At 41.0% G+C, this 17,781-nt stretch overlaps 1 protein-coding gene across 1 annotated transcript; it reads right to left on the bottom strand.

Moving 5' to 3' along the window:
- Nucleotides 1–705: 705 nt before the first annotated feature.
- On the bottom strand, nucleotides 706–14,744 carry cdk13 (cyclin-dependent kinase 13). The gene is made up of 14 exons (XM_015397512.1): nucleotides 12,720–14,744; nucleotides 10,796–11,359; nucleotides 10,563–10,715; nucleotides 10,343–10,482; nucleotides 8,754–8,924; nucleotides 8,477–8,666; nucleotides 8,310–8,366; nucleotides 8,125–8,226; nucleotides 7,966–8,043; nucleotides 6,075–6,191; nucleotides 5,859–5,990; nucleotides 5,578–5,774; nucleotides 3,961–4,464; nucleotides 706–2,094 (listed from the first exon to the last, which is right to left on the bottom strand). The coding sequence occupies exons 1-14, from the start codon at nucleotides 13,856–13,858 to the stop codon at nucleotides 1,397–1,399; spliced, it is 4,242 nt and encodes a 1,413-aa protein (XP_015252998.1). The 5' UTR covers nucleotides 13,859–14,744; the 3' UTR covers nucleotides 706–1,396.
- Between the last annotated feature and the right edge of the window lie 3,037 nt (nucleotides 14,745–17,781).

Raw genomic sequence — 17,781 nt, 5'->3', positions numbered from 1 at the left:
GTTATACCATGAGTCAGGGGAGCGGCGGCCTAGTGGTCAGAGCATTGTGCTTGGAATCCAGAGGTTCTGAGCTCAAGCCCCTCCCACAGACTGCCACCCTGGGTCCCTGAGTAAGACCCTTAACCCCACACTGCTCCCCAGGCACGGTGGCAGCCCACTGTTTCCCAAGGCGATGGGTCAAATGCAGAGGTTTGACGAAAGATGTGTCACTTCCTGCTGGTTCTCAACAACCCTAGGGGAGCATAATGACCTTCCATCCTAGTAGATTCTTTTTTTTTTTTTCTTCCAATTAATTTCCTTTAAACATGCTTGAATATTTTTTAACACAGGCTTCTTAAGCAATACCCTCATCAGTTCTCTCTGTTGTCATCTAGGCTTTTTATTTTATAATGCTTTTCATTACTGCTAAATCATGATCAAAATTAGCTTTAAATCTAGAAAAGGTTTTCATTTGAATTACTGAAAAACATTACATTTTTAGCCAACTGTGCTTTTCCTATACTTTCTAAACATCTGAACTCTACTAAGTATGTTGCCAGGCCAGAGGTTTTAACAGCAGGAGCTCATTTTTCACTGCTGTAGTGAGCAAACAGTGTCTGTGTGGAGATATTTGGCCCAACACTGCCACCCATGGTGGGATTTATCCTTCTTTAAAGTAAGCAGGCTGAAATCTAGGGCCTAAAAAAAAAAAAACATCCAAAGACACACTGTTGGCATTTCTTTAATAAACATCTGCCAAAGGACAAGGGAGGAGGACAAATCATTTTAGTACAAAAAAGAAAAACAAAAAAAAACTTCTGGATCAGTTTGTTTCTCTCGCCAATTTGTTTCTTTGACACTGCCGAGTATTTCCATGGTTTTCCAAATCTTTATGATGCAAGATGGGATGTGCTGTGGTTGTACAAGTGCTACCCAGTCTCAGTCCTACAATAAACTCCCTGCACTGAAGTTCTCAGCCAAAAGTCGACACCACATCAGTCACAATAAGTGTGCATCCGTTTCCTTTCATTGCCAAAATAGTTTCTGCCTACTTTGGTCAGTAGTGCAAAACAATAATACTACTCTTCCTCAGGTTATTACAGAAAGGCTAAAGGTAGAGATTAAATTTTACCCGGCCTGACACTGTACATCCAAAAACAAAAAAAGGTAAAAGTTTAATTTAAAAGACAGCAAAATAATTACAAAAAATATGAAAACAGTATGAGCGAGAAAAGCTCGTGGTGTTATTCATTTGTCCTTCTGCAACATATTCCAGATCAAGGGAAAATACAACGCTTTACACAGAATTAATTTATTAAAACGGAATTTGCATCAGCAGATCCATCCGACTAAAAACAAAACGGTTCCGCAGTTGAACAGCCGCCTGTCTTTCGTTGCATGAAAAGTTTCCAGGTTTTCAGAAAGGCAGCCCTCTTCCTCTGATTGCTGCTGTGGAATTCACATGTGGAACAAACCCAAGGGGGAGAGGTGGTGCCCCGATTTGAGATGGAGACCCCCAGGGCTGTCCTGGTGCTGGGATAGGAGGCGGGGGAGGAACCCCATCCTTTCTAGCCATGGCATGGTTGTACATGTGGATGGCGCCGGGGTTGGGCTGTCCCTCCACAGGTAAAGGACTGTGATTGTACTCGAATCTGTGGTCCTTGTCCCCACTGAACAGCAGGCTGCTGGGTCCAGATGTTGCAGCTACTGCTGTTCCAGGTGGGAACTGGTCTGGGTGGGCTGGTGGCAGAACCCCGGCACTGTTTGAGGATCCGCCGGCCTGTCCTGGCCCGCTGAAAACTTCCCTCAGAGTGTGAGACGGTAGGCCTCCACCCAGCATGTGCCCCATGTAGCTGTCCCTGAAGCTTGCAGGAGTGAACGGCGGAGGAGGAGGATGGCTGTACGCAGAGCCCTCCGCAGAAGGAAGAGGGGGGTAGTCAGGCTCTGGGGGCCGCCCGCCATCACTCCCGCTTGAAGAAGCAATCGGGGGAGCATGACCCAGCTTGGGCTCTGGCGGTGGTTGCCGGTAATCCAGATCGGCGTGTGGAGGTGGTTCTGGAGGTTCAGGGGGGCGCTGGTCTGGGGGGAGGATGGACATGCCACCAACCTCAGAAACTAAAAACATAAATACACATAGAAACAATTAATGCAAAAAATGTTAAAAAAAAAACTGGATGAAAAAATTATTCAGTTGATTGACTAGTGATAATTGTTTCGGGCAGCTCAGTAAAATAGATCATTATCAGAATGATTAGGTTTAAGGAGGGCGACTCAAACTCAAATCAAGATATACGTTCCAAGATCTTTTTAAGTACCAGTATTAGTATTTCTGTTCATTTTGATTATTACTCATAATATTCAAAACAAAACGCTTTGCTTTCGTACATTACTGTTAAAGCCTTAATCATGGGGAGGACTACATACTTGACAGTTTTCAAGCAGATTGTTATGCTTTCCCCCACCTGGGTGGAAAGTGGAAGCTCGGTTTTAAGGAAGGTTAGAGGTACAGAAATTAGCAGTTAAAGGGAAGAAACTGAGCTAACATTTTCCAGGGAACTTCAGAGCATTTAAAGGTTGAAACTGAAGCCACCCTGGCTTCCCTAACACGTCAGTAGAGCCACAGAAGGATCTGGTTATTGATGCACTCTTTAGAGCCACAGCCTGCACACCCAGAGGCACAAAGGCTCTACATCACTTTTCATAAACATGATAAGGAGCCAGCTAATTTTCTTACACTGATATGCTGACAGGTACAAGTTGTACTGTTTCTCTGTTGACTGATCAAATTGAAATTCCTAAAAAATTAGCTCCAAATATAACAGAAATATAGTTTTAGTAGCTGCCATCGAAATCAGAATAAATAACAAATAAATAAATATTTAGGTTAAAAATAATAGAGTTCATAAATACATCAATTTCTATTAACAGCTAAATATTAAAAGCATAATTTCATGCATTTCATTGACACTGTTTGTTTGATATGAGGAAACGGGTCTTAATTAAGGAGGGAACCAAAATGTTGCTGCCGCGGGTTGACGGAGTGTTACCTTTGAGGGTCGGTACCTGCTGATCAGTAACGTTCTGGATCAAACTATCAGGCAGACGCCTCACTGATTCCTCTGTCTAAGCCTCCAGCAATGTTAAGAAAATTAGATAAAGTGCATAGTGCATTAAAGGACTGAAGATTCTAATTATCTCTCAAGGGAAAGCGGCCAGTGAGGTACATTTTTGTTTATTTTACTGTTAACTTTGTTTGACTTAAGATGTAACACGAAGAATTTCTGTTGAGCCTTATATTGTACAGTCGCGTTGATCCTTTCATAACTTTACGGGGAAATAATTTGTTTTTTTGCTTTTCTGTCTGTATGTTTTATCAGTTCTCACGAAACACTATCATGCTTCTTGTGTGATTAAAGCCAGCAACTAAAAGAACGACTTGGTTTCAGGATTTCGACTTGAAATGGAATTACAGTTTTTGATCTTTTATTAATAAGAAGAATGTTTTTTCAAGATTTTTTCACAAATCTAAACCCACTGAAAAGTTTTTACTTAATTTTAACACCTAATATAAAAAGAGACAATGATTATCTTCTATGATAGTTATTTTTCCTTTTTCAAAAAAAGGTAAACTAATGTTTGCAGCTCTAAACAAACTGCATTAGCTGGACTGAATCAAAAATGTCTCTTTGGATTGTAAAGGTTGTTCTAGAAGAACTGAGGTAAAGCAGCTTCTATCTTCTGTCAGTCATGGGATCTCTGAATGTTTAAAACAGCTTTTTGTCATTTCTGCAAATTCAATCAAGCACATTTTTAAGAGTTACCTAAAATCATCCTTCTGCAAATTAATTTATAATAAAGCCAAAAAATACAGTCTCTTTAAATGCCCCATTTGTTGCCTTTCAGGTTCCTCTCTGGGTAAATGCTCTGGATTGTTATTGCTACTGGTTTGTAGGTGGCTGTGGTGAAAGGTGGCTCTCTCACCTGGAGAAACTGGACTGGGTTCTGGAGGCTGTTGGACGTCTGCTGGTGGAAGTGTTGGTGGTGGGAGTGCGGCAGCAGCAGGGTTGGTGCTCTCTCCAACCTCCCCGCCATCACTCGCTTCCTGCCTCTGAGCCTGCTGAGCCTGGAGCAGCTGAGCTAGCAGCATGGTCACAGCCGTCTGCGTGGCGGCTGCCGTCTCGCCCTCTTGAATGCTGGGCGGTGCGGACATGGGGGGCGAAGGAGGCTTGGGCATCGGAGGTGTGCGCGGGACTCCTGCTGGAGCAGGAGGCTGTGGGGGCTTAGTGGGGGTGGGCTGGGCCGTGGGTTCGGATGGGTCAGAAGGAGCTAAGGCTTTAGTGAGCTGCTGCAGGGCCTCCTGGTTAACCTTTGTACTCATGGACTGAACAAACTGGGCTGTGTTGATTGTACTCTTGGGCTGGCCCAGTAGGTTCAAGAGGACCGCCAACTGCTCCTGGGTGAACTGGGAATTTGGACCCTTTGGTTCTGTAATAAGCATAAAATGTGGTTATTATTCTTAATAAACCAAATTAATAAAAGCAGGATGTCAGAGACAATCAATAGATGCTTTGCACAAATATTCATACATTGACTTTTCAATTCCTCAAACTTCATCCAAAAAATGAACTGCAATAATGTCTGCCACTGTGTGTCATTTGACTTTCATTTTTCTTATTTTATATAGTTTTGAAAGTTGACATGCATTCTTTTTCGAAGGGTTCTGTAGATTCTGTGGCTGAAGACAATATTTAAGAAGCAGAATCAGCTGCAGATCTCTGGTTTAGGTGGACGGCCATGTCTCAGTAGGCGGTGAAGTGTTTGTAACTGCAGCTCTATAGAGCTGGAAAATATGGCCTTGTAGTACGATAACGATAGCACTGACTATAAAAACACTCTTCAACCATTCTTAGAAGCTGTTCTTTGGTAGCTGTAACTGCCTACCAAAACAATCAAGGCCTCACAATTACAAACACTACCCTTAAAAAAAAATTAAAAAGGCTTCTTCAGGAAACTAGTTACATAAAGACGTGTAATTTATAGAATAGAAAATCCATGTCCTACATCGGGAAATTCTGGTGTTTACAGCAAGAAAAAGATTATAGAAAAATGGTCACATAAATATGGACCTTAGGAAAAATGAATAAGAATAAATAACATAATAATGAAGAGTTAAAAGATAAACAATAAAATACTGCACTCATATATATTCTATAGGAACGGCATTTAATAATATTCCTTAATTTGCCAATGCCCCAATGGGAAATTTTTTTAAATTAAATTAAAGAAAAATAGCCCAAAAAAAATAAATCACAATTCACTCTTTTATCTTTGAAATTCAAACTTATTGTTTAGACGATAAATAAAAATATTTTAGATTAGAAGTTGATCATGATAACAACAAATATGATTAATGCCCACCCCTAGTGCTTTATGAAATGTTCAGATTAAGGAAGTTTTAAATTTTATTTGGGGGCATTTAGCTTGAAATTAGACCAACATCAATAACAAACCCTGATTCTTGTTTAAAGAAAAAAAAAAAAAAGGCATGCAGCATCTCAGAGTTTTCCAGCCTGAGAATCAAACAGCAGTTAAACTCACCTAGCAGAGCAGAAGCGGCTGCATTTGGTGCCTTGATGCCCCCCGGGGCAGAAAAACCCTGCGGAGTGTTGCTGCGGCTGTCATCGAGGCCAAGCTCTTTCCGGGGAGCCTTGGGGGCCACCAGCTCTTCAGGCATCTGCTTCTGTCTGCGACGTTTCTTACTCCACAGCTCGTGACAATCCTGCCAAAGGGGAAGACTGCAGAGATGTGGACAGAAAATGTCAGTGATCTTTACGACGCCGTCCAACCCAGCAATGAAAACGACATGAAGCCAATCGTACTCTGGAGGAGGCATTTTGTCTGGATCTACATCCTTCAGGAACTCGCTGCCCAGTGCTTGCTCAGCAGTGCAGCGCTTGCTTGGGTCCAGGTTCAGCATGTGGTCGAAGAGGTCCAGGGCAGACGGTGGGATGCTGGAGCAGAAACAGAAGCAAGAAATCTACGAAACAGCTCTCGGAAATAGATCTAGATTTATTAGTAACATTTAACAGACTTACAAAGCAAACTCTTCCCGTAGGCGTCTCCGGTATTGCTTCTTTGGTTTCATGGTGTTAAAGAAGGGAAGCTTTATGACATCTGGCCAAACAGCAGGACAAGGGCTGCCACAGATTCGGCTACAAGAAACACATCCATTCATTTATTATAGCATCATGAAGGAACGGATGTTCCTTCATGAATGTAATAAATAAAACTAAAGCAACACATTTTCTATTTTCTCCATCAAAAGCAAACAAGCAAATTGGCCGCTCATATCCACTGGAATTATTTCCACCATTAGGAGGGTTTATTTGGAATTAGCCATAGTAGCTGTTTTTTTCCATTAACCATCAAATTGCAAGTAAAAAAACTAATTTTGTTTAATAGTAACACTGCAAAAGAACGAGTCTGCAATCACGTGATCTGAAGCTGGACCCAACTGCCTCAAAAAAATTATGAAGATGTGAGGATAATGGTGCCCACAAGAGCCGCAGCTGGAATACGGATACATCTCATGTGTTTACAAACGCTGCTGCCATGTTGCTATGAAGAGTTAGTGTTTGATCAAACGTATTCAGAAGCAATTTGAATTAAATCTGTAATTTTATGGAAGTGGCGCAATTGCGGAAAAATTGCATTTTCCAAATTAGCAGAATATTGAAATAGTTTGGCGAACATTTGTAATGAAAACGCAGCTACTGTTGCCGGGTGACAATTTCTCTCCTAAAACCTTTTCCTGTTCTTAACCTTTTTAAATAGTCATGATGGAACCAAAAACATCTGTTCTAGACATTTCCATAAAAACCAAAATCCATCCATGTTGCTTTAACTGATTGTGGAAAAGGAAATGAGCAACCAGGTGGCACTGATCATCAGCAGGGAGGAGCCCCTCCATATAAAAAGGTTCGAGCACTTTGCCGTTCTGTTGTTTGAAAGCATTTTTTCACTGTACATCAATCTGAGAAGTTTCTTCTCATTGCTCCATTTATAATCCAAGGTCCATCATTGAATGGTGAGAAAGGAAAAATGATATCTGCCATTATATGCCAACTATGAAAGCTTTTATCTGAATGAACCATAATGAGCAACGTTTGGAGAGCACCAAACGCAGTTATCAGCATAAACATATACCAAATGTCAAGCACAGTGGAGGAGGTGGTAATGTGGGCTTGATTTGCACCCACAGGACATGGCCAGTCCTGTGGATATCATCCAGTTACCTGCTCAGTATTCTCATGCGGGGTCGTCTGAAATACTGTGGGGCTACCTTAACAGATCTGTGCAGACACCCGTCTGCAAATCCGAAGGAAGAGAATCAACACTTTTAAACCAGGCTGAAACTCCTCCACGAAGACGTAACTGAATGTCTAATGCTTAAAGTTGCTCTAGTAAAGCCGAGCATACACTGTGCAATATTTTCAATCATTGCACGCAGGTACAGCTCAAACTGTACGACCAAACCGCAGGATTTCAAAGTTCACAGCTTACGATGCATGTTCTGATGCGATCTTATGACGGCCGACCGAATTTCAAACATGTTTGATTTTTTTCCTGACCTTACGATTCCTGATTGGGAGGTGGTCGTGAGAGGCTAATCGCCCCTCGTTACCCCCTGTATACTACATGGCACAGGACGAACGAGGATGAAAAATTCTATCATGACTGGAAAATCGGTTCAAAAAAGGGAGAAAAAAAAATAAAAAAAAAACATACAGTGAATGCCTGGATTAAATTTTGATACTGTACTCAGTGCTATCCCATTTTGGCCTTATTTAGTAAACACATCATGGAATCTGTTGTATTTATATTCTCTAAACAAAAGTTTGATTCAAACACCTTTACATTTGAGGGGAAATGGTGATTAAAAGCTGATGATTAAATACATAGAAACCAGGAATAACACTAGGTTACCTGATGAGCTCCAACTGTGCGAGCTCCTGGTTAGCTTGAAAGATGGGCTTCTTTGTGAAGAGTTCTCCCAGAATGCATCTGTGATCGACAGGAGGACTCATTAATCATGAGAGGAAAAACATGGAGCCCATTAGAGAAGTATGAATATAGATCACCTACCCACAGCTCCATACATCAATAGCCGGTGTATACCGCTCCTCCCCCAAAAGCAACTCTGGTGGACGGTACCACAGTGTGATCACTTTATTGGTGTATGGACGACTGAGAAAACAAAAAACACACAGATGTGTTTATTGTTGAGGTACTGGAAAAATCGAAACATGAACAAGTAAAATAGAACTCACCTCTCTTCAGAGTTGTACAGACGAGCAAGTCCGAAGTCTGCCAGCTTTATTTGACCTCTGATTTAAAGAGGAAAACATTGATCAAAGAATGAAGGAAAAAACATTTAACAAGGGAACCAAACAGGTGTTTGTTTGTTTTTTTCTCTCAGGAGAAGCCGCCATCTTACTTGTTATTGAGCAGTATATTGGAGCACTTGATGTCTCTGTGAAGGAAGTTCTTCTTGTGGCAGTAATCCAGGCCCTCTAGTAGCTGCCGCATAAAGGACTTGATGTGGTTCTCGTTAAAGTGAACCAGTCCTGATTCCAGCAGGCCCATCAGGTCATGGTCCATGTACTCGAATACTAGATAAAAAGCGCCTGAAACAAGAAAAACAACAACAAAAAACATTTAGTCAGTACAGAGATGCAAAGCCAGGACTGACCTGAGCAGGTAGAAAATATTACCTTTATCATTCTTAAAGTCCAGAGCATCTTCCTTGTCGGTGACGATCTCCTTCATGTTTATGATGCTCTTGTGATTGAGCTGTCGCAGAATTTTAATCTCTCTAATGGCGGTGATTGGAAAACCTTCTTTTTCATTGTCCAGTCGAACCTTTTTCAAAGCCACCATCTCACCTACAGGACAGGGAAGAGTTTGAGAAATTATCGATAGAGAACAGATAGATTTTTATAGGCATATATTAAAAATATATTGGGGAATGCGTTTAAAGAAAAGGAAAATGCATCAATAAAGGCTGTGGGCCATGTTATATGCCGACTGAGCAGAGAGAGGTGTTTCCCAGAGAGAGTGGCAAGTTTGTCTACATTGTTCTTTATCTTTTTTCTCCATAAAGAGGTGAAAGTGTTGAGCTTTGCTTACCTGCACTATATGCCACTCGTTTTGTTTTTTTATGCTCAAAGAGGATCACTATTTCATCTGTTTTCTGTCTTTCTAAAAGGCTTATCATTTTTAGAAGTTTTATTGGTTGTTTGTGTCCCATTCTGCTCCTCCTGCTATGTTTGCAAAAACGCTGGCATACGTCGGATAAGTAATGTTTAAGTTTTGCATAAGACATGGGCAGGCTGAAGCACATCGACATACGGCAAGTACGTCAGGAAATTTTATTTTGAGCATATTCAAAATGTCCCGACGTATGCCAGAGTACGCTCATACATGGGGCATAAGATACAGGGAAGTTATCTGATTGTTGACATATGTCAAGTCACGCATAAGTCGTGGTGTATAGATTATCCAAAACCTGAGTAACTTGTGCATAACTTATGAGTAACTTATCAAGAACTGATCTCCAGAGTATATAAACGTGTTCCAGACAACCACTGAACGTGATTCTAACTTACTTATTGGCAGCGTTTTGGTATGAAAGGAGGTTCACAGGAGGAAACTGTTAGTCCTCCTCCAGACTTCATCCCAATCATTGGGTGAGCAAGAAGGTGAGTGTGATGGATTCTCCCTGCGTTCACGCCCACGACCAACACATTTCCTAGCAGACATGATGCTGAATCAGCTGCAACTGCAAACCTTTTTTCTTTCTTGTTTTTATTTATTCTTTTTTTTTTTTGGTGGGCGATGAATCTAGGTTAATATGCAATATATATCAAAGACATCTTTTTATGCAAGCCGGGTACTGGCTTGTGCATCATTTCATAGGCATTACACTGTCGTGCATTATGCACAAGTTAGGCTGTCATCTGACATAAGCTCAGGATTTGTATTAAATACGCTATGTACATGCCCAAAATTAAGTAAAAAGTACATAGAAAGATTCTGGGACATCGGGCATACGCTGGCTAAGTCTCTTTTTAATTTAAACAGATTAGTTTACCATTTATCTATCGCAGATATATCTTTAGTGATCAGCATTTAAATAAGAAAACTGGGAAAAACGGATAGATGAATGGATAGACAAACTGATCAAAAGTTGAAGATATTTCCCCATTTATTTTTATTTTAACTCTTTCCAGATCAGGAGAAGACTTTGAAAATGTTTCCATACTCCACAGGAAACCTGGTTGTTGTGGATGTAAACTCTCACCAGTGTCTTTGTCCTTAGCTTTGTAAACTTGACCGTAGGTCCCTTCCCCTGTTATTCCAATGATCTCAAACTTGTCCACGCATCGCTTTCCCCAATAAATCTCTGTTTCTTTAATTTCACCAAATCTTGGACCACAGATTCTGGGAACAACAGGAAAACGTCATGATTGATTAAAGAGAAAAAAAACAGGCAGCCATAAACTGCGTGTTTTTGAACAAACCTTGGTCTTCGACGAAGCGTTTGGGACTTTTTGTCCTCAGGCGAGTTTTGCGGGGACGAGGTGCTGCCAGGCAGCTCAGGCGGCAGAGGCAGGTCGGTCAGGAGCTGCCGGGGCTTCTTCTCCGTCTTCTTCTTTACTGAGGTCTCCTTAAAACTATAAAACAAAAATCAGAAACTGTGTGTTAGCAGATCTGAAAAGCCTAAAACCATCAACAGCTTGGGGGAAACTCATACCTTTCTCCTTTATCCAAGTTTTCAACTGTTGGGGGCATTGGTAGAGGTGGCAGTGTAGAAATAACTGGCGCTGCAGCTCGTTCCTTGTCTTTGATCGGTCCTGATGCTCCCACTTTCCTCTTGTCTCTGTGTATAGAATCATCTCTCACCTTCCCATCCCTGTCCTTGCTGGTCTGACGTTCTATAGTCTTCTTGGGCAACTTATCTGAAGGGGACTGCGGCCGGCTGGATGATGGCGTTCTGGGTCCCTTCTCTGGTGGAGGTGGAGAGGGCGGACGCCCCTTCCTGGTTATGTGGTTCAACTTGGGACTTGGCTGAGGAGCAGATGAAGAACCTTTGGTCGGTGTAGACGTGCTGCTCGAGTTCTTGGCCTTGGCAGCGGCCTCTGCTGCTTTGGCTTTCTTCTGCTTACTGAGCTCGGCGGCAAGGCTGGATTTGAAGGTGAGAGTGCTCGGCGAGAGGCTGGAGGGGCGACTGCGGGATCGAGAGTGCCGGTGGCGGCTGTGGGAACGCGAATGCCTTGATATTGAATATGGACTTCTGCTTCGGGACCTAGCAGATCGTCTGGAAGAAAAAAAAAATTTTTTTAGACCACATAATGACAATATAGCCAGTGTTTTTCAATCCTGATCCTCAATGCACCCTGCCCTGCATTTTTTAGATGTTTCCCAGCTTTCACACACCAGTTATCAATTGATAGCAGATTATCAGGCTTTGCTGAACTGCAATCAGCTGAATCAGGTTTGCTGAACCTCAGAAACATCCAAAACAGTGTGCCTTGAGGACCAGGGTTGAAAAACACTGCCTTATACCACAACATTAAGACAAACTAACAAAAATTAAATATAGCGTGCTGTAAATTGTGACCTAATAAATAATTTCTTTCCTTCATACCATAGAACATTTTGTTCCTGTTTTGACTGACAACCTGGGCTCATATTTCTTATGATTCAAGTTGATCGGAATAAAGAGGGATTAAATACAACTGAACTGTAGAAAAGTTAGTGCTAAATTCATCAAGTACTCACTAAAAGTCAATGATGACTAAATAATAGGGATGCACGATACTGGGATTTTGGTCGATATCCGATATGCCGATATTTTAAAACTCATGTAGCCGATAACCGATATCGATGTTAAAGCTGGACAAAAATAAGTAGTCATTGAAAATAGCAGTTTTATTATCCATTTCTGACACTTTGAAAAATAATATACTCAAATATATTTTTCATATGCCGATATCAAATTGATTTTTAAAAACGCGGTATCGATCTATTTTACTTTCAAAATCTCGTGAAATTTCCTAGTTCTGTTACAAGCTCTCGTGATATTTTGCAAATTCTTGTGAGATTTCGTAGCATAACGATGACATATAGCAATATTTCATTAGTAAAAGAGATTGATATGGTGTTTTTAAATATCATATGAACATATTGTGATATTTTAATGTATCAATATTTTTTCCCTCGTCTTTAGAAGTTTTTAAGTCTGTAAAAAAGAAGTTTTTGAGGAAGAAGAAGAAGTAGTATTTGTTTATTTTTTTAGACTTTAGAAACTCAGAAGCTGATCAAATATCGGGTTAAATATCGGTGGGGTGGCCGATGTCCGATATTCAGTTTTAAGGCCGATACAGGCCGATACCGATAGGGGGCCGATTATATCGTGCATCCCTACTAAATAATATTAGATCACATAACAAAATGCTAAAATTTTTTAAAACAAAGTTATATTAGGGTTGGAAGATATGGCCAGACACCTCTCCAAAACAATAAATCTTTCTTGTTAGCCTGGGGAAAGGGAGCTTTATCTTTTTTTTTTCAGCCCTCTGAACTGTGGTTTGCAGCAACAAGTGGGGGGAGGGCAGCAAGATATGGTAGCCAATGCATCTATTAGTCTCAGTTTAGCTACACTTTTAAGCACTTACCTGACATCTGGACTTGGACTGACGGACTTCCTGTAAGGGCTTCGGGATCTTCTCCGATTCCCATAAGGACTTGGAGCGAACTCCCCCTGCTCGTATGGACTATGTCTGCTAAAACTGGGTGACCTTCGCCAGTTAACTGGACTGGATGGAGACCGCTTCCTCTTGTTGCTGGAATAAGAACTGGGTGACTTTGTAACACCATACGCTCCATATACATCCGAGTCCCGGCTATAATAAGTGGAACTGGGGGAAAGTTTTTTACTTCCGAATGTTGGACTCCTTCTAGATATCACCTGGTTGAACCCACCAGGGGACTGGTAGCTGTATGTATAGGCTGTCCCATAGGGACTGTCTGCTTTAAACCCAGGGCTTCTCCTGTACCCCTTGAGCTCCTCCCGATCATCTCTGTAAGCTTGTGGAGCTTCTCTGTAGGCAGATGGAGGCTCTTTCTCGGACCTTGTTTTACTTTTGTGCCTTTTTGGATCCTTTTTGTCTGCAGATTGGGAGGTCTGAGATGAGGAAGTCCTTCTGCCATTCCTGTCCCCAGTCTTTGTGGTGTCTCTGTGATTCCTTGAGCTACCCAGACTACTCCCACCCCTGACTTTTGAGGAGTCTCTCTCACGGCTGTGGCGATCCTTCTTTCTAGTACTCTCTTTTCCCTGCTTGTTCTTCGTCGATTGTCCTCTTGTTATGCCATCTTTAGTCAGGCATACTGTCTCCTGAACCCCCAGTTGGGATCTTACTGGGGATGCTGGTCCGTTAAACTCCCCCAAATCTACGTCGCTAAGTCGATCCACTGACAAACTGTCGGTATGAGGGTAAAGTTTAGGAGACGGGCTTCCAGAGAACCGCTCCGACTGAGAGCTAACATCGTCATACTCCACTAGAGTCTGAAGTTCGAGCTCTTTATCGAAAGCGCCTTTTCGGTTGTTTTGAGCTTGTTCTGTCGCACCGATGGGCCACAGGGATCTGTTCCTCTGCCTGCGTTTCTTTTTCCGGCCGACCGCTGATCGCCTCTTCTCCCTGTGCCTGTCTCGCTGTGTGCTCCCCGGCTTACTCCTCCTGTCCTGCTTGTTAGCATGTCGCTGTTCAGAGGGGCTCCGTCCGCGACCCTCGCGGAGCACCTCCGAATTGGGCATTTAGCTTCCAGATAAAAAAAAAAAACAAAGCTACTACCGAGTTCGGAATACGAAGACGTGTTGTGTTAAAAATATATACGCCGACGTGTTGCTAAACAAAACATTTGGCCATCGGTGTAACAGGCTACTTGGCTGACGTCAGGCTAGCAGGATCAAAAGCTTAGCGTTTCCATTCCACAGCTAGCACAACAAAGAGTCCGGAGTAATTTCCAACGAATGACGATAATTGGTGACAAAAGAAAAGAACAAACCACACCCCCCACCCTCATATAATCTATTGAGGAGTCAAAAAAGCAGTCGGCACTCGAGCATTGTGCTCCGGGTTGGCTGTCTCCAAGAATTTGTTAGCCAATGCTAATCTCTTTAACCAGCTAGCTTTCTCTAGCTAACCGCTCTGGTTCACAGTCGCATTCCATTGAATCGCCCACAGAGGCCCATAAAAGCTCAAGTTATTAAGAAAGAGAGTTATTCTTTTACAGTAAAATCCACTCGACTCTTTAAGATTATTCAGCAGACAGTGTTACATTGCAGAAAATGAAAAACGTTCCCTTTGAAACTTCTTCTCGCCTCCAATCACACTCCGGTGTGCAACAAGGAAGTGATTAGCCTGCTAACAGCTTAGCCTCGCTAGCTCCCCTTTCTCCTTGCGTGGAGTTCCAGGCGATTCGGGCAGGAAAACAAAAGCCATTCAAAACAAGCTGCTCTCTAAACTGATCCAGCCGGGCTGATGATCCATCTCCTTTACACCGGCGTCCAAATACAGCGATCACGCTGACGCAGGATGCGGATCAAAAACACTTTGGATTCATGTCGAAAATAGAATAAGTTTGTGCGTAACGTGGCTAACGGTTCAGAGCACCGAGGGCCGAGCGGCGTTCGAACTACAGGCCGCGTGCAGCGACGGGAACCAATCAAAGCTGCGATCGTGATCCGGATAAGAGCCGACGTCATTGAAGGGAAACCCTCGCCTTCAAAGTAGAACACCGAAAACAAAAACATTTTAGTAAAAATTTCAAAATATTAAACCTGACTATTGCTAACACAACTTCAACTTGACTTAACTGATGTCTAAAACTCGATTACTTTGATTATATATTATGAATCAATTCAGTTTAATAACTATAATAAATTATTAACATAATATACGGATTAAGCAAAATTAAGAGTTTATTTCAGTTATTTTAATTACGTCTCCTGTTTCCATTACAGTAATTCATTTTCCAAATAACTGAATTTTGCCCTTTTATAGTTAAAACTTGTTTTTTTTCCCCAAACAAAATCAAATCATGATTAATTTTCTACCCTATGAGCTAAACTGGTTAGTGATGATCAGTGACAAATATTTAATTTGAACTGAATACTCTTGTAAAAACATTAATATTGCTAGGTATACATATATTGTCTTATATAACACTTTAACTTCCTCAGAGGGCTCTCTCTTCTACTAATGAAACCATTTTTTTTTAGATAGATCATGCATGCCCCAAACAACATTGTCTTGTTTCTTCTGCTGATTTAACTGCACTTCCTATTACCATTGTTTCTAGTTATGATCTAGATTTGGGCCATTTAACCAAAAGGGATTATCAATTAAATCAAAACATGAGAACCTCTTAATGGTTGAATTATATCAGAGGCATACATTTATCTACCAGCTCAATAATGAATGGGTTGCAGAAATTGCCTTAAATCATCAATAGCAACTTGATTTTTATCAAACCTGTTTGTTCTGGTGAGTTTTTGTTGTGAATAACTACACATATAAATGAAAGCAAAATCCACCTTCATGTAATCAGCTTGGATCAAAAATGTATGCAGATGATATCCTGTGACGTGTTTACAAGCATGAATGACGTACATGAACAAAAACAAAAAAATTCATAAAAAAAAAAAAAAAAAAAGAATATGGTATCATATGAAAAATCTGAGTCAATAAGTTTAAAAGTTTCAGCACACTCAAAAAGAGAGAAAAAGCAAACAGCAGGATGGTGAAGTGTTCAAATGACATCCTCCTTTTAAAGGTCAGTCTATCTGTTCAGTGGGAGATAAAACAAGGTATGAGAGAGACCAGCTGTTTCACAAGATTGAACAAACACACTTTGAAATGTTATTAGTAATATCCACTTTATTTGCCATTTCCAAATTACTCACAAAAATGAACTGAAATGTAAGCTTCACCTCTTGCATTCACAAACAGGCTACATTAGTGGTTATGCTCAAAGTAAGTAAACATGGAAACATTTAAACAGATGGCATACATCGAACCATCCCAGACGTAGATCGCTGTGGTTATTCCCAGGGCATTTATATAAAAGGTAAAGCAAGTTATTTAAAACACCCAACAGGACATTTTGCTTGCAGCTTTTCACATGAGTTCCTGCTTTCTAAAGGCCAGAACACAGCGAGTCCAATTTTGTGTTCAATCCAACAGAAAATGGTGTCGGGGCGAGGCCGTGGCATTTAGCGCTTATTTAAAGTCAGCGGGGATGATTACACCAACCACAATTTTACACAAGGGGGCTGCGTAGGTCTGTTGGAGATAGACCCCAGGTCTACTTTAGTCGGACTATGCAGCAATTTAGCAGCAATTTCATGGATCTGACAGGAAGAGAGACGAAGTTACCAAATAAAAACGCATCCGCTTTGGGAGAAAATGCTAAATAAAATCTGTTAATCGCATGAGGAAACAGTTTTTACTCAAGTAAGCGGGACGCAAAAACAATAAATGAATCATTACAAAAAGAATTCTTTACCCACAATAGGGGTTTAGGAGGACATAAAACAGAGTGTAATGATCCTCTTTGAACCTTGCAAAAACGACACTGGACAAAAAGAGAAGAACAGTATCTCACTCAACTCAATAAAAAAAAAAAAGAAAGATTTTGATAAACTTCCCCGATCTCTCTGAGAATCACATCTCCCTGCATCAGTCAGCATGTAAAACACCCCACAGTGTTTGTTGCTGTGTTTTCTTTTCTTTAGACGTGGATTTCATTATGTTTTTAATATAGGGCTATAAACATTATCTGTTCTGGTTTGAAATGCTCCACAGACTCATTAAGTGATGCTTTGCTTTAAAAAATAAGCCAGTGTTTATCTTTTTTTTTTTTTATAACTTTCCATAATCTGTGCAAGTCAAAAGAGGGACATTGGTTTAATTTGTGTATAGCAAAGAGACAGAAGTGATAAAAAAAAATCTGAGCAGATCTGCTCATCCCACCTAGACGGAGCCTACCTATATGCAGTCAGTGTGAGATCAAAAAGTCATACGCATCCGCAAACTGTGTTCTGGCCTTTATCCTGCAGAAAAGTGTTAGCGTTTACATTTTATCACATCAAGAAAATGAGGCAAAGGAGTGGAGTAATTACAAAAGATCCTCTAAAAATCATAAGTGATATTGTTAAATAATAGTTTCTAACTAATGCAGGGAAAGTCCTGCTCCAACAAACTGGGCTCTAATTTAGATTCTTTGACTTTCAGGGAAGTGATGATGTGCCGAGGTTAGCCCTTAGAACATCTAAAAACGGCTTATTCTGATGAAATGGCTTTCCAAGATTTTGAGTCTACCCCCCTTTCTGTTCAACTCTGTCCTCTGTGTGCTTAACGCTCAACATGCTTCATTTTTCAGTTCTCTAGCAAGGAAACACGACAGAAAGCTTTCTGCTTTAGCTTGGAGAATCGATTCAACAGTCATTTTAAATCTAATAAAAAGCAGAACTTTTGGATGATATTGTGTTTTCCAAGTTGTAATCTGATCTCTAACGAGCTTTAGAGCTGAAGTGCTTCTACTGCGCTTCGCCTTTTAAAAAGGTCATTTAAAGACACAGAGTGTTTTGAAATGTTTCACATTCCCTTTTTTTTTGCATAGACACCACATACAGTTCCAGACAGAAGTGTGAATGCATTTATCATGGGCACTAAT

Source organism: Cyprinodon variegatus, unplaced genomic scaffold (assembly GCF_000732505.1).
Source record: "Cyprinodon variegatus isolate N-32 unplaced genomic scaffold, C_variegatus-1.0 Scaffold868, whole genome shotgun sequence".
Taxonomy (NCBI): domain Eukaryota; kingdom Metazoa; phylum Chordata; class Actinopteri; order Cyprinodontiformes; family Cyprinodontidae; genus Cyprinodon; species Cyprinodon variegatus.
This window is presented reverse-complemented; position numbering and strand designations above follow the sequence as displayed.

Bases quoted from the DNA above. Each gene is read 5' to 3' on its own strand.
- cdk13 (XM_015397512.1), bottom strand. From the start codon at position 13,858: ATGCCCAATTCGGAGGTGCTCCGCGAGGGTCGCGGACGGAGCCCCTCT. The intron at 10,716-10,795 runs GTATGAGTTTCC...TTTGTTTTATAG, and splicing joins AACTTGGATAAAGGAGAAAG to TTTTAAGGAGACCTCAGTAA. The intron at 8,367-8,476 runs GTAAGATGGCGG...TCTTTAAATCAG, and splicing joins AATATACTGCTCAATAACAA to AGGTCAAATAAAGCTGGCAG.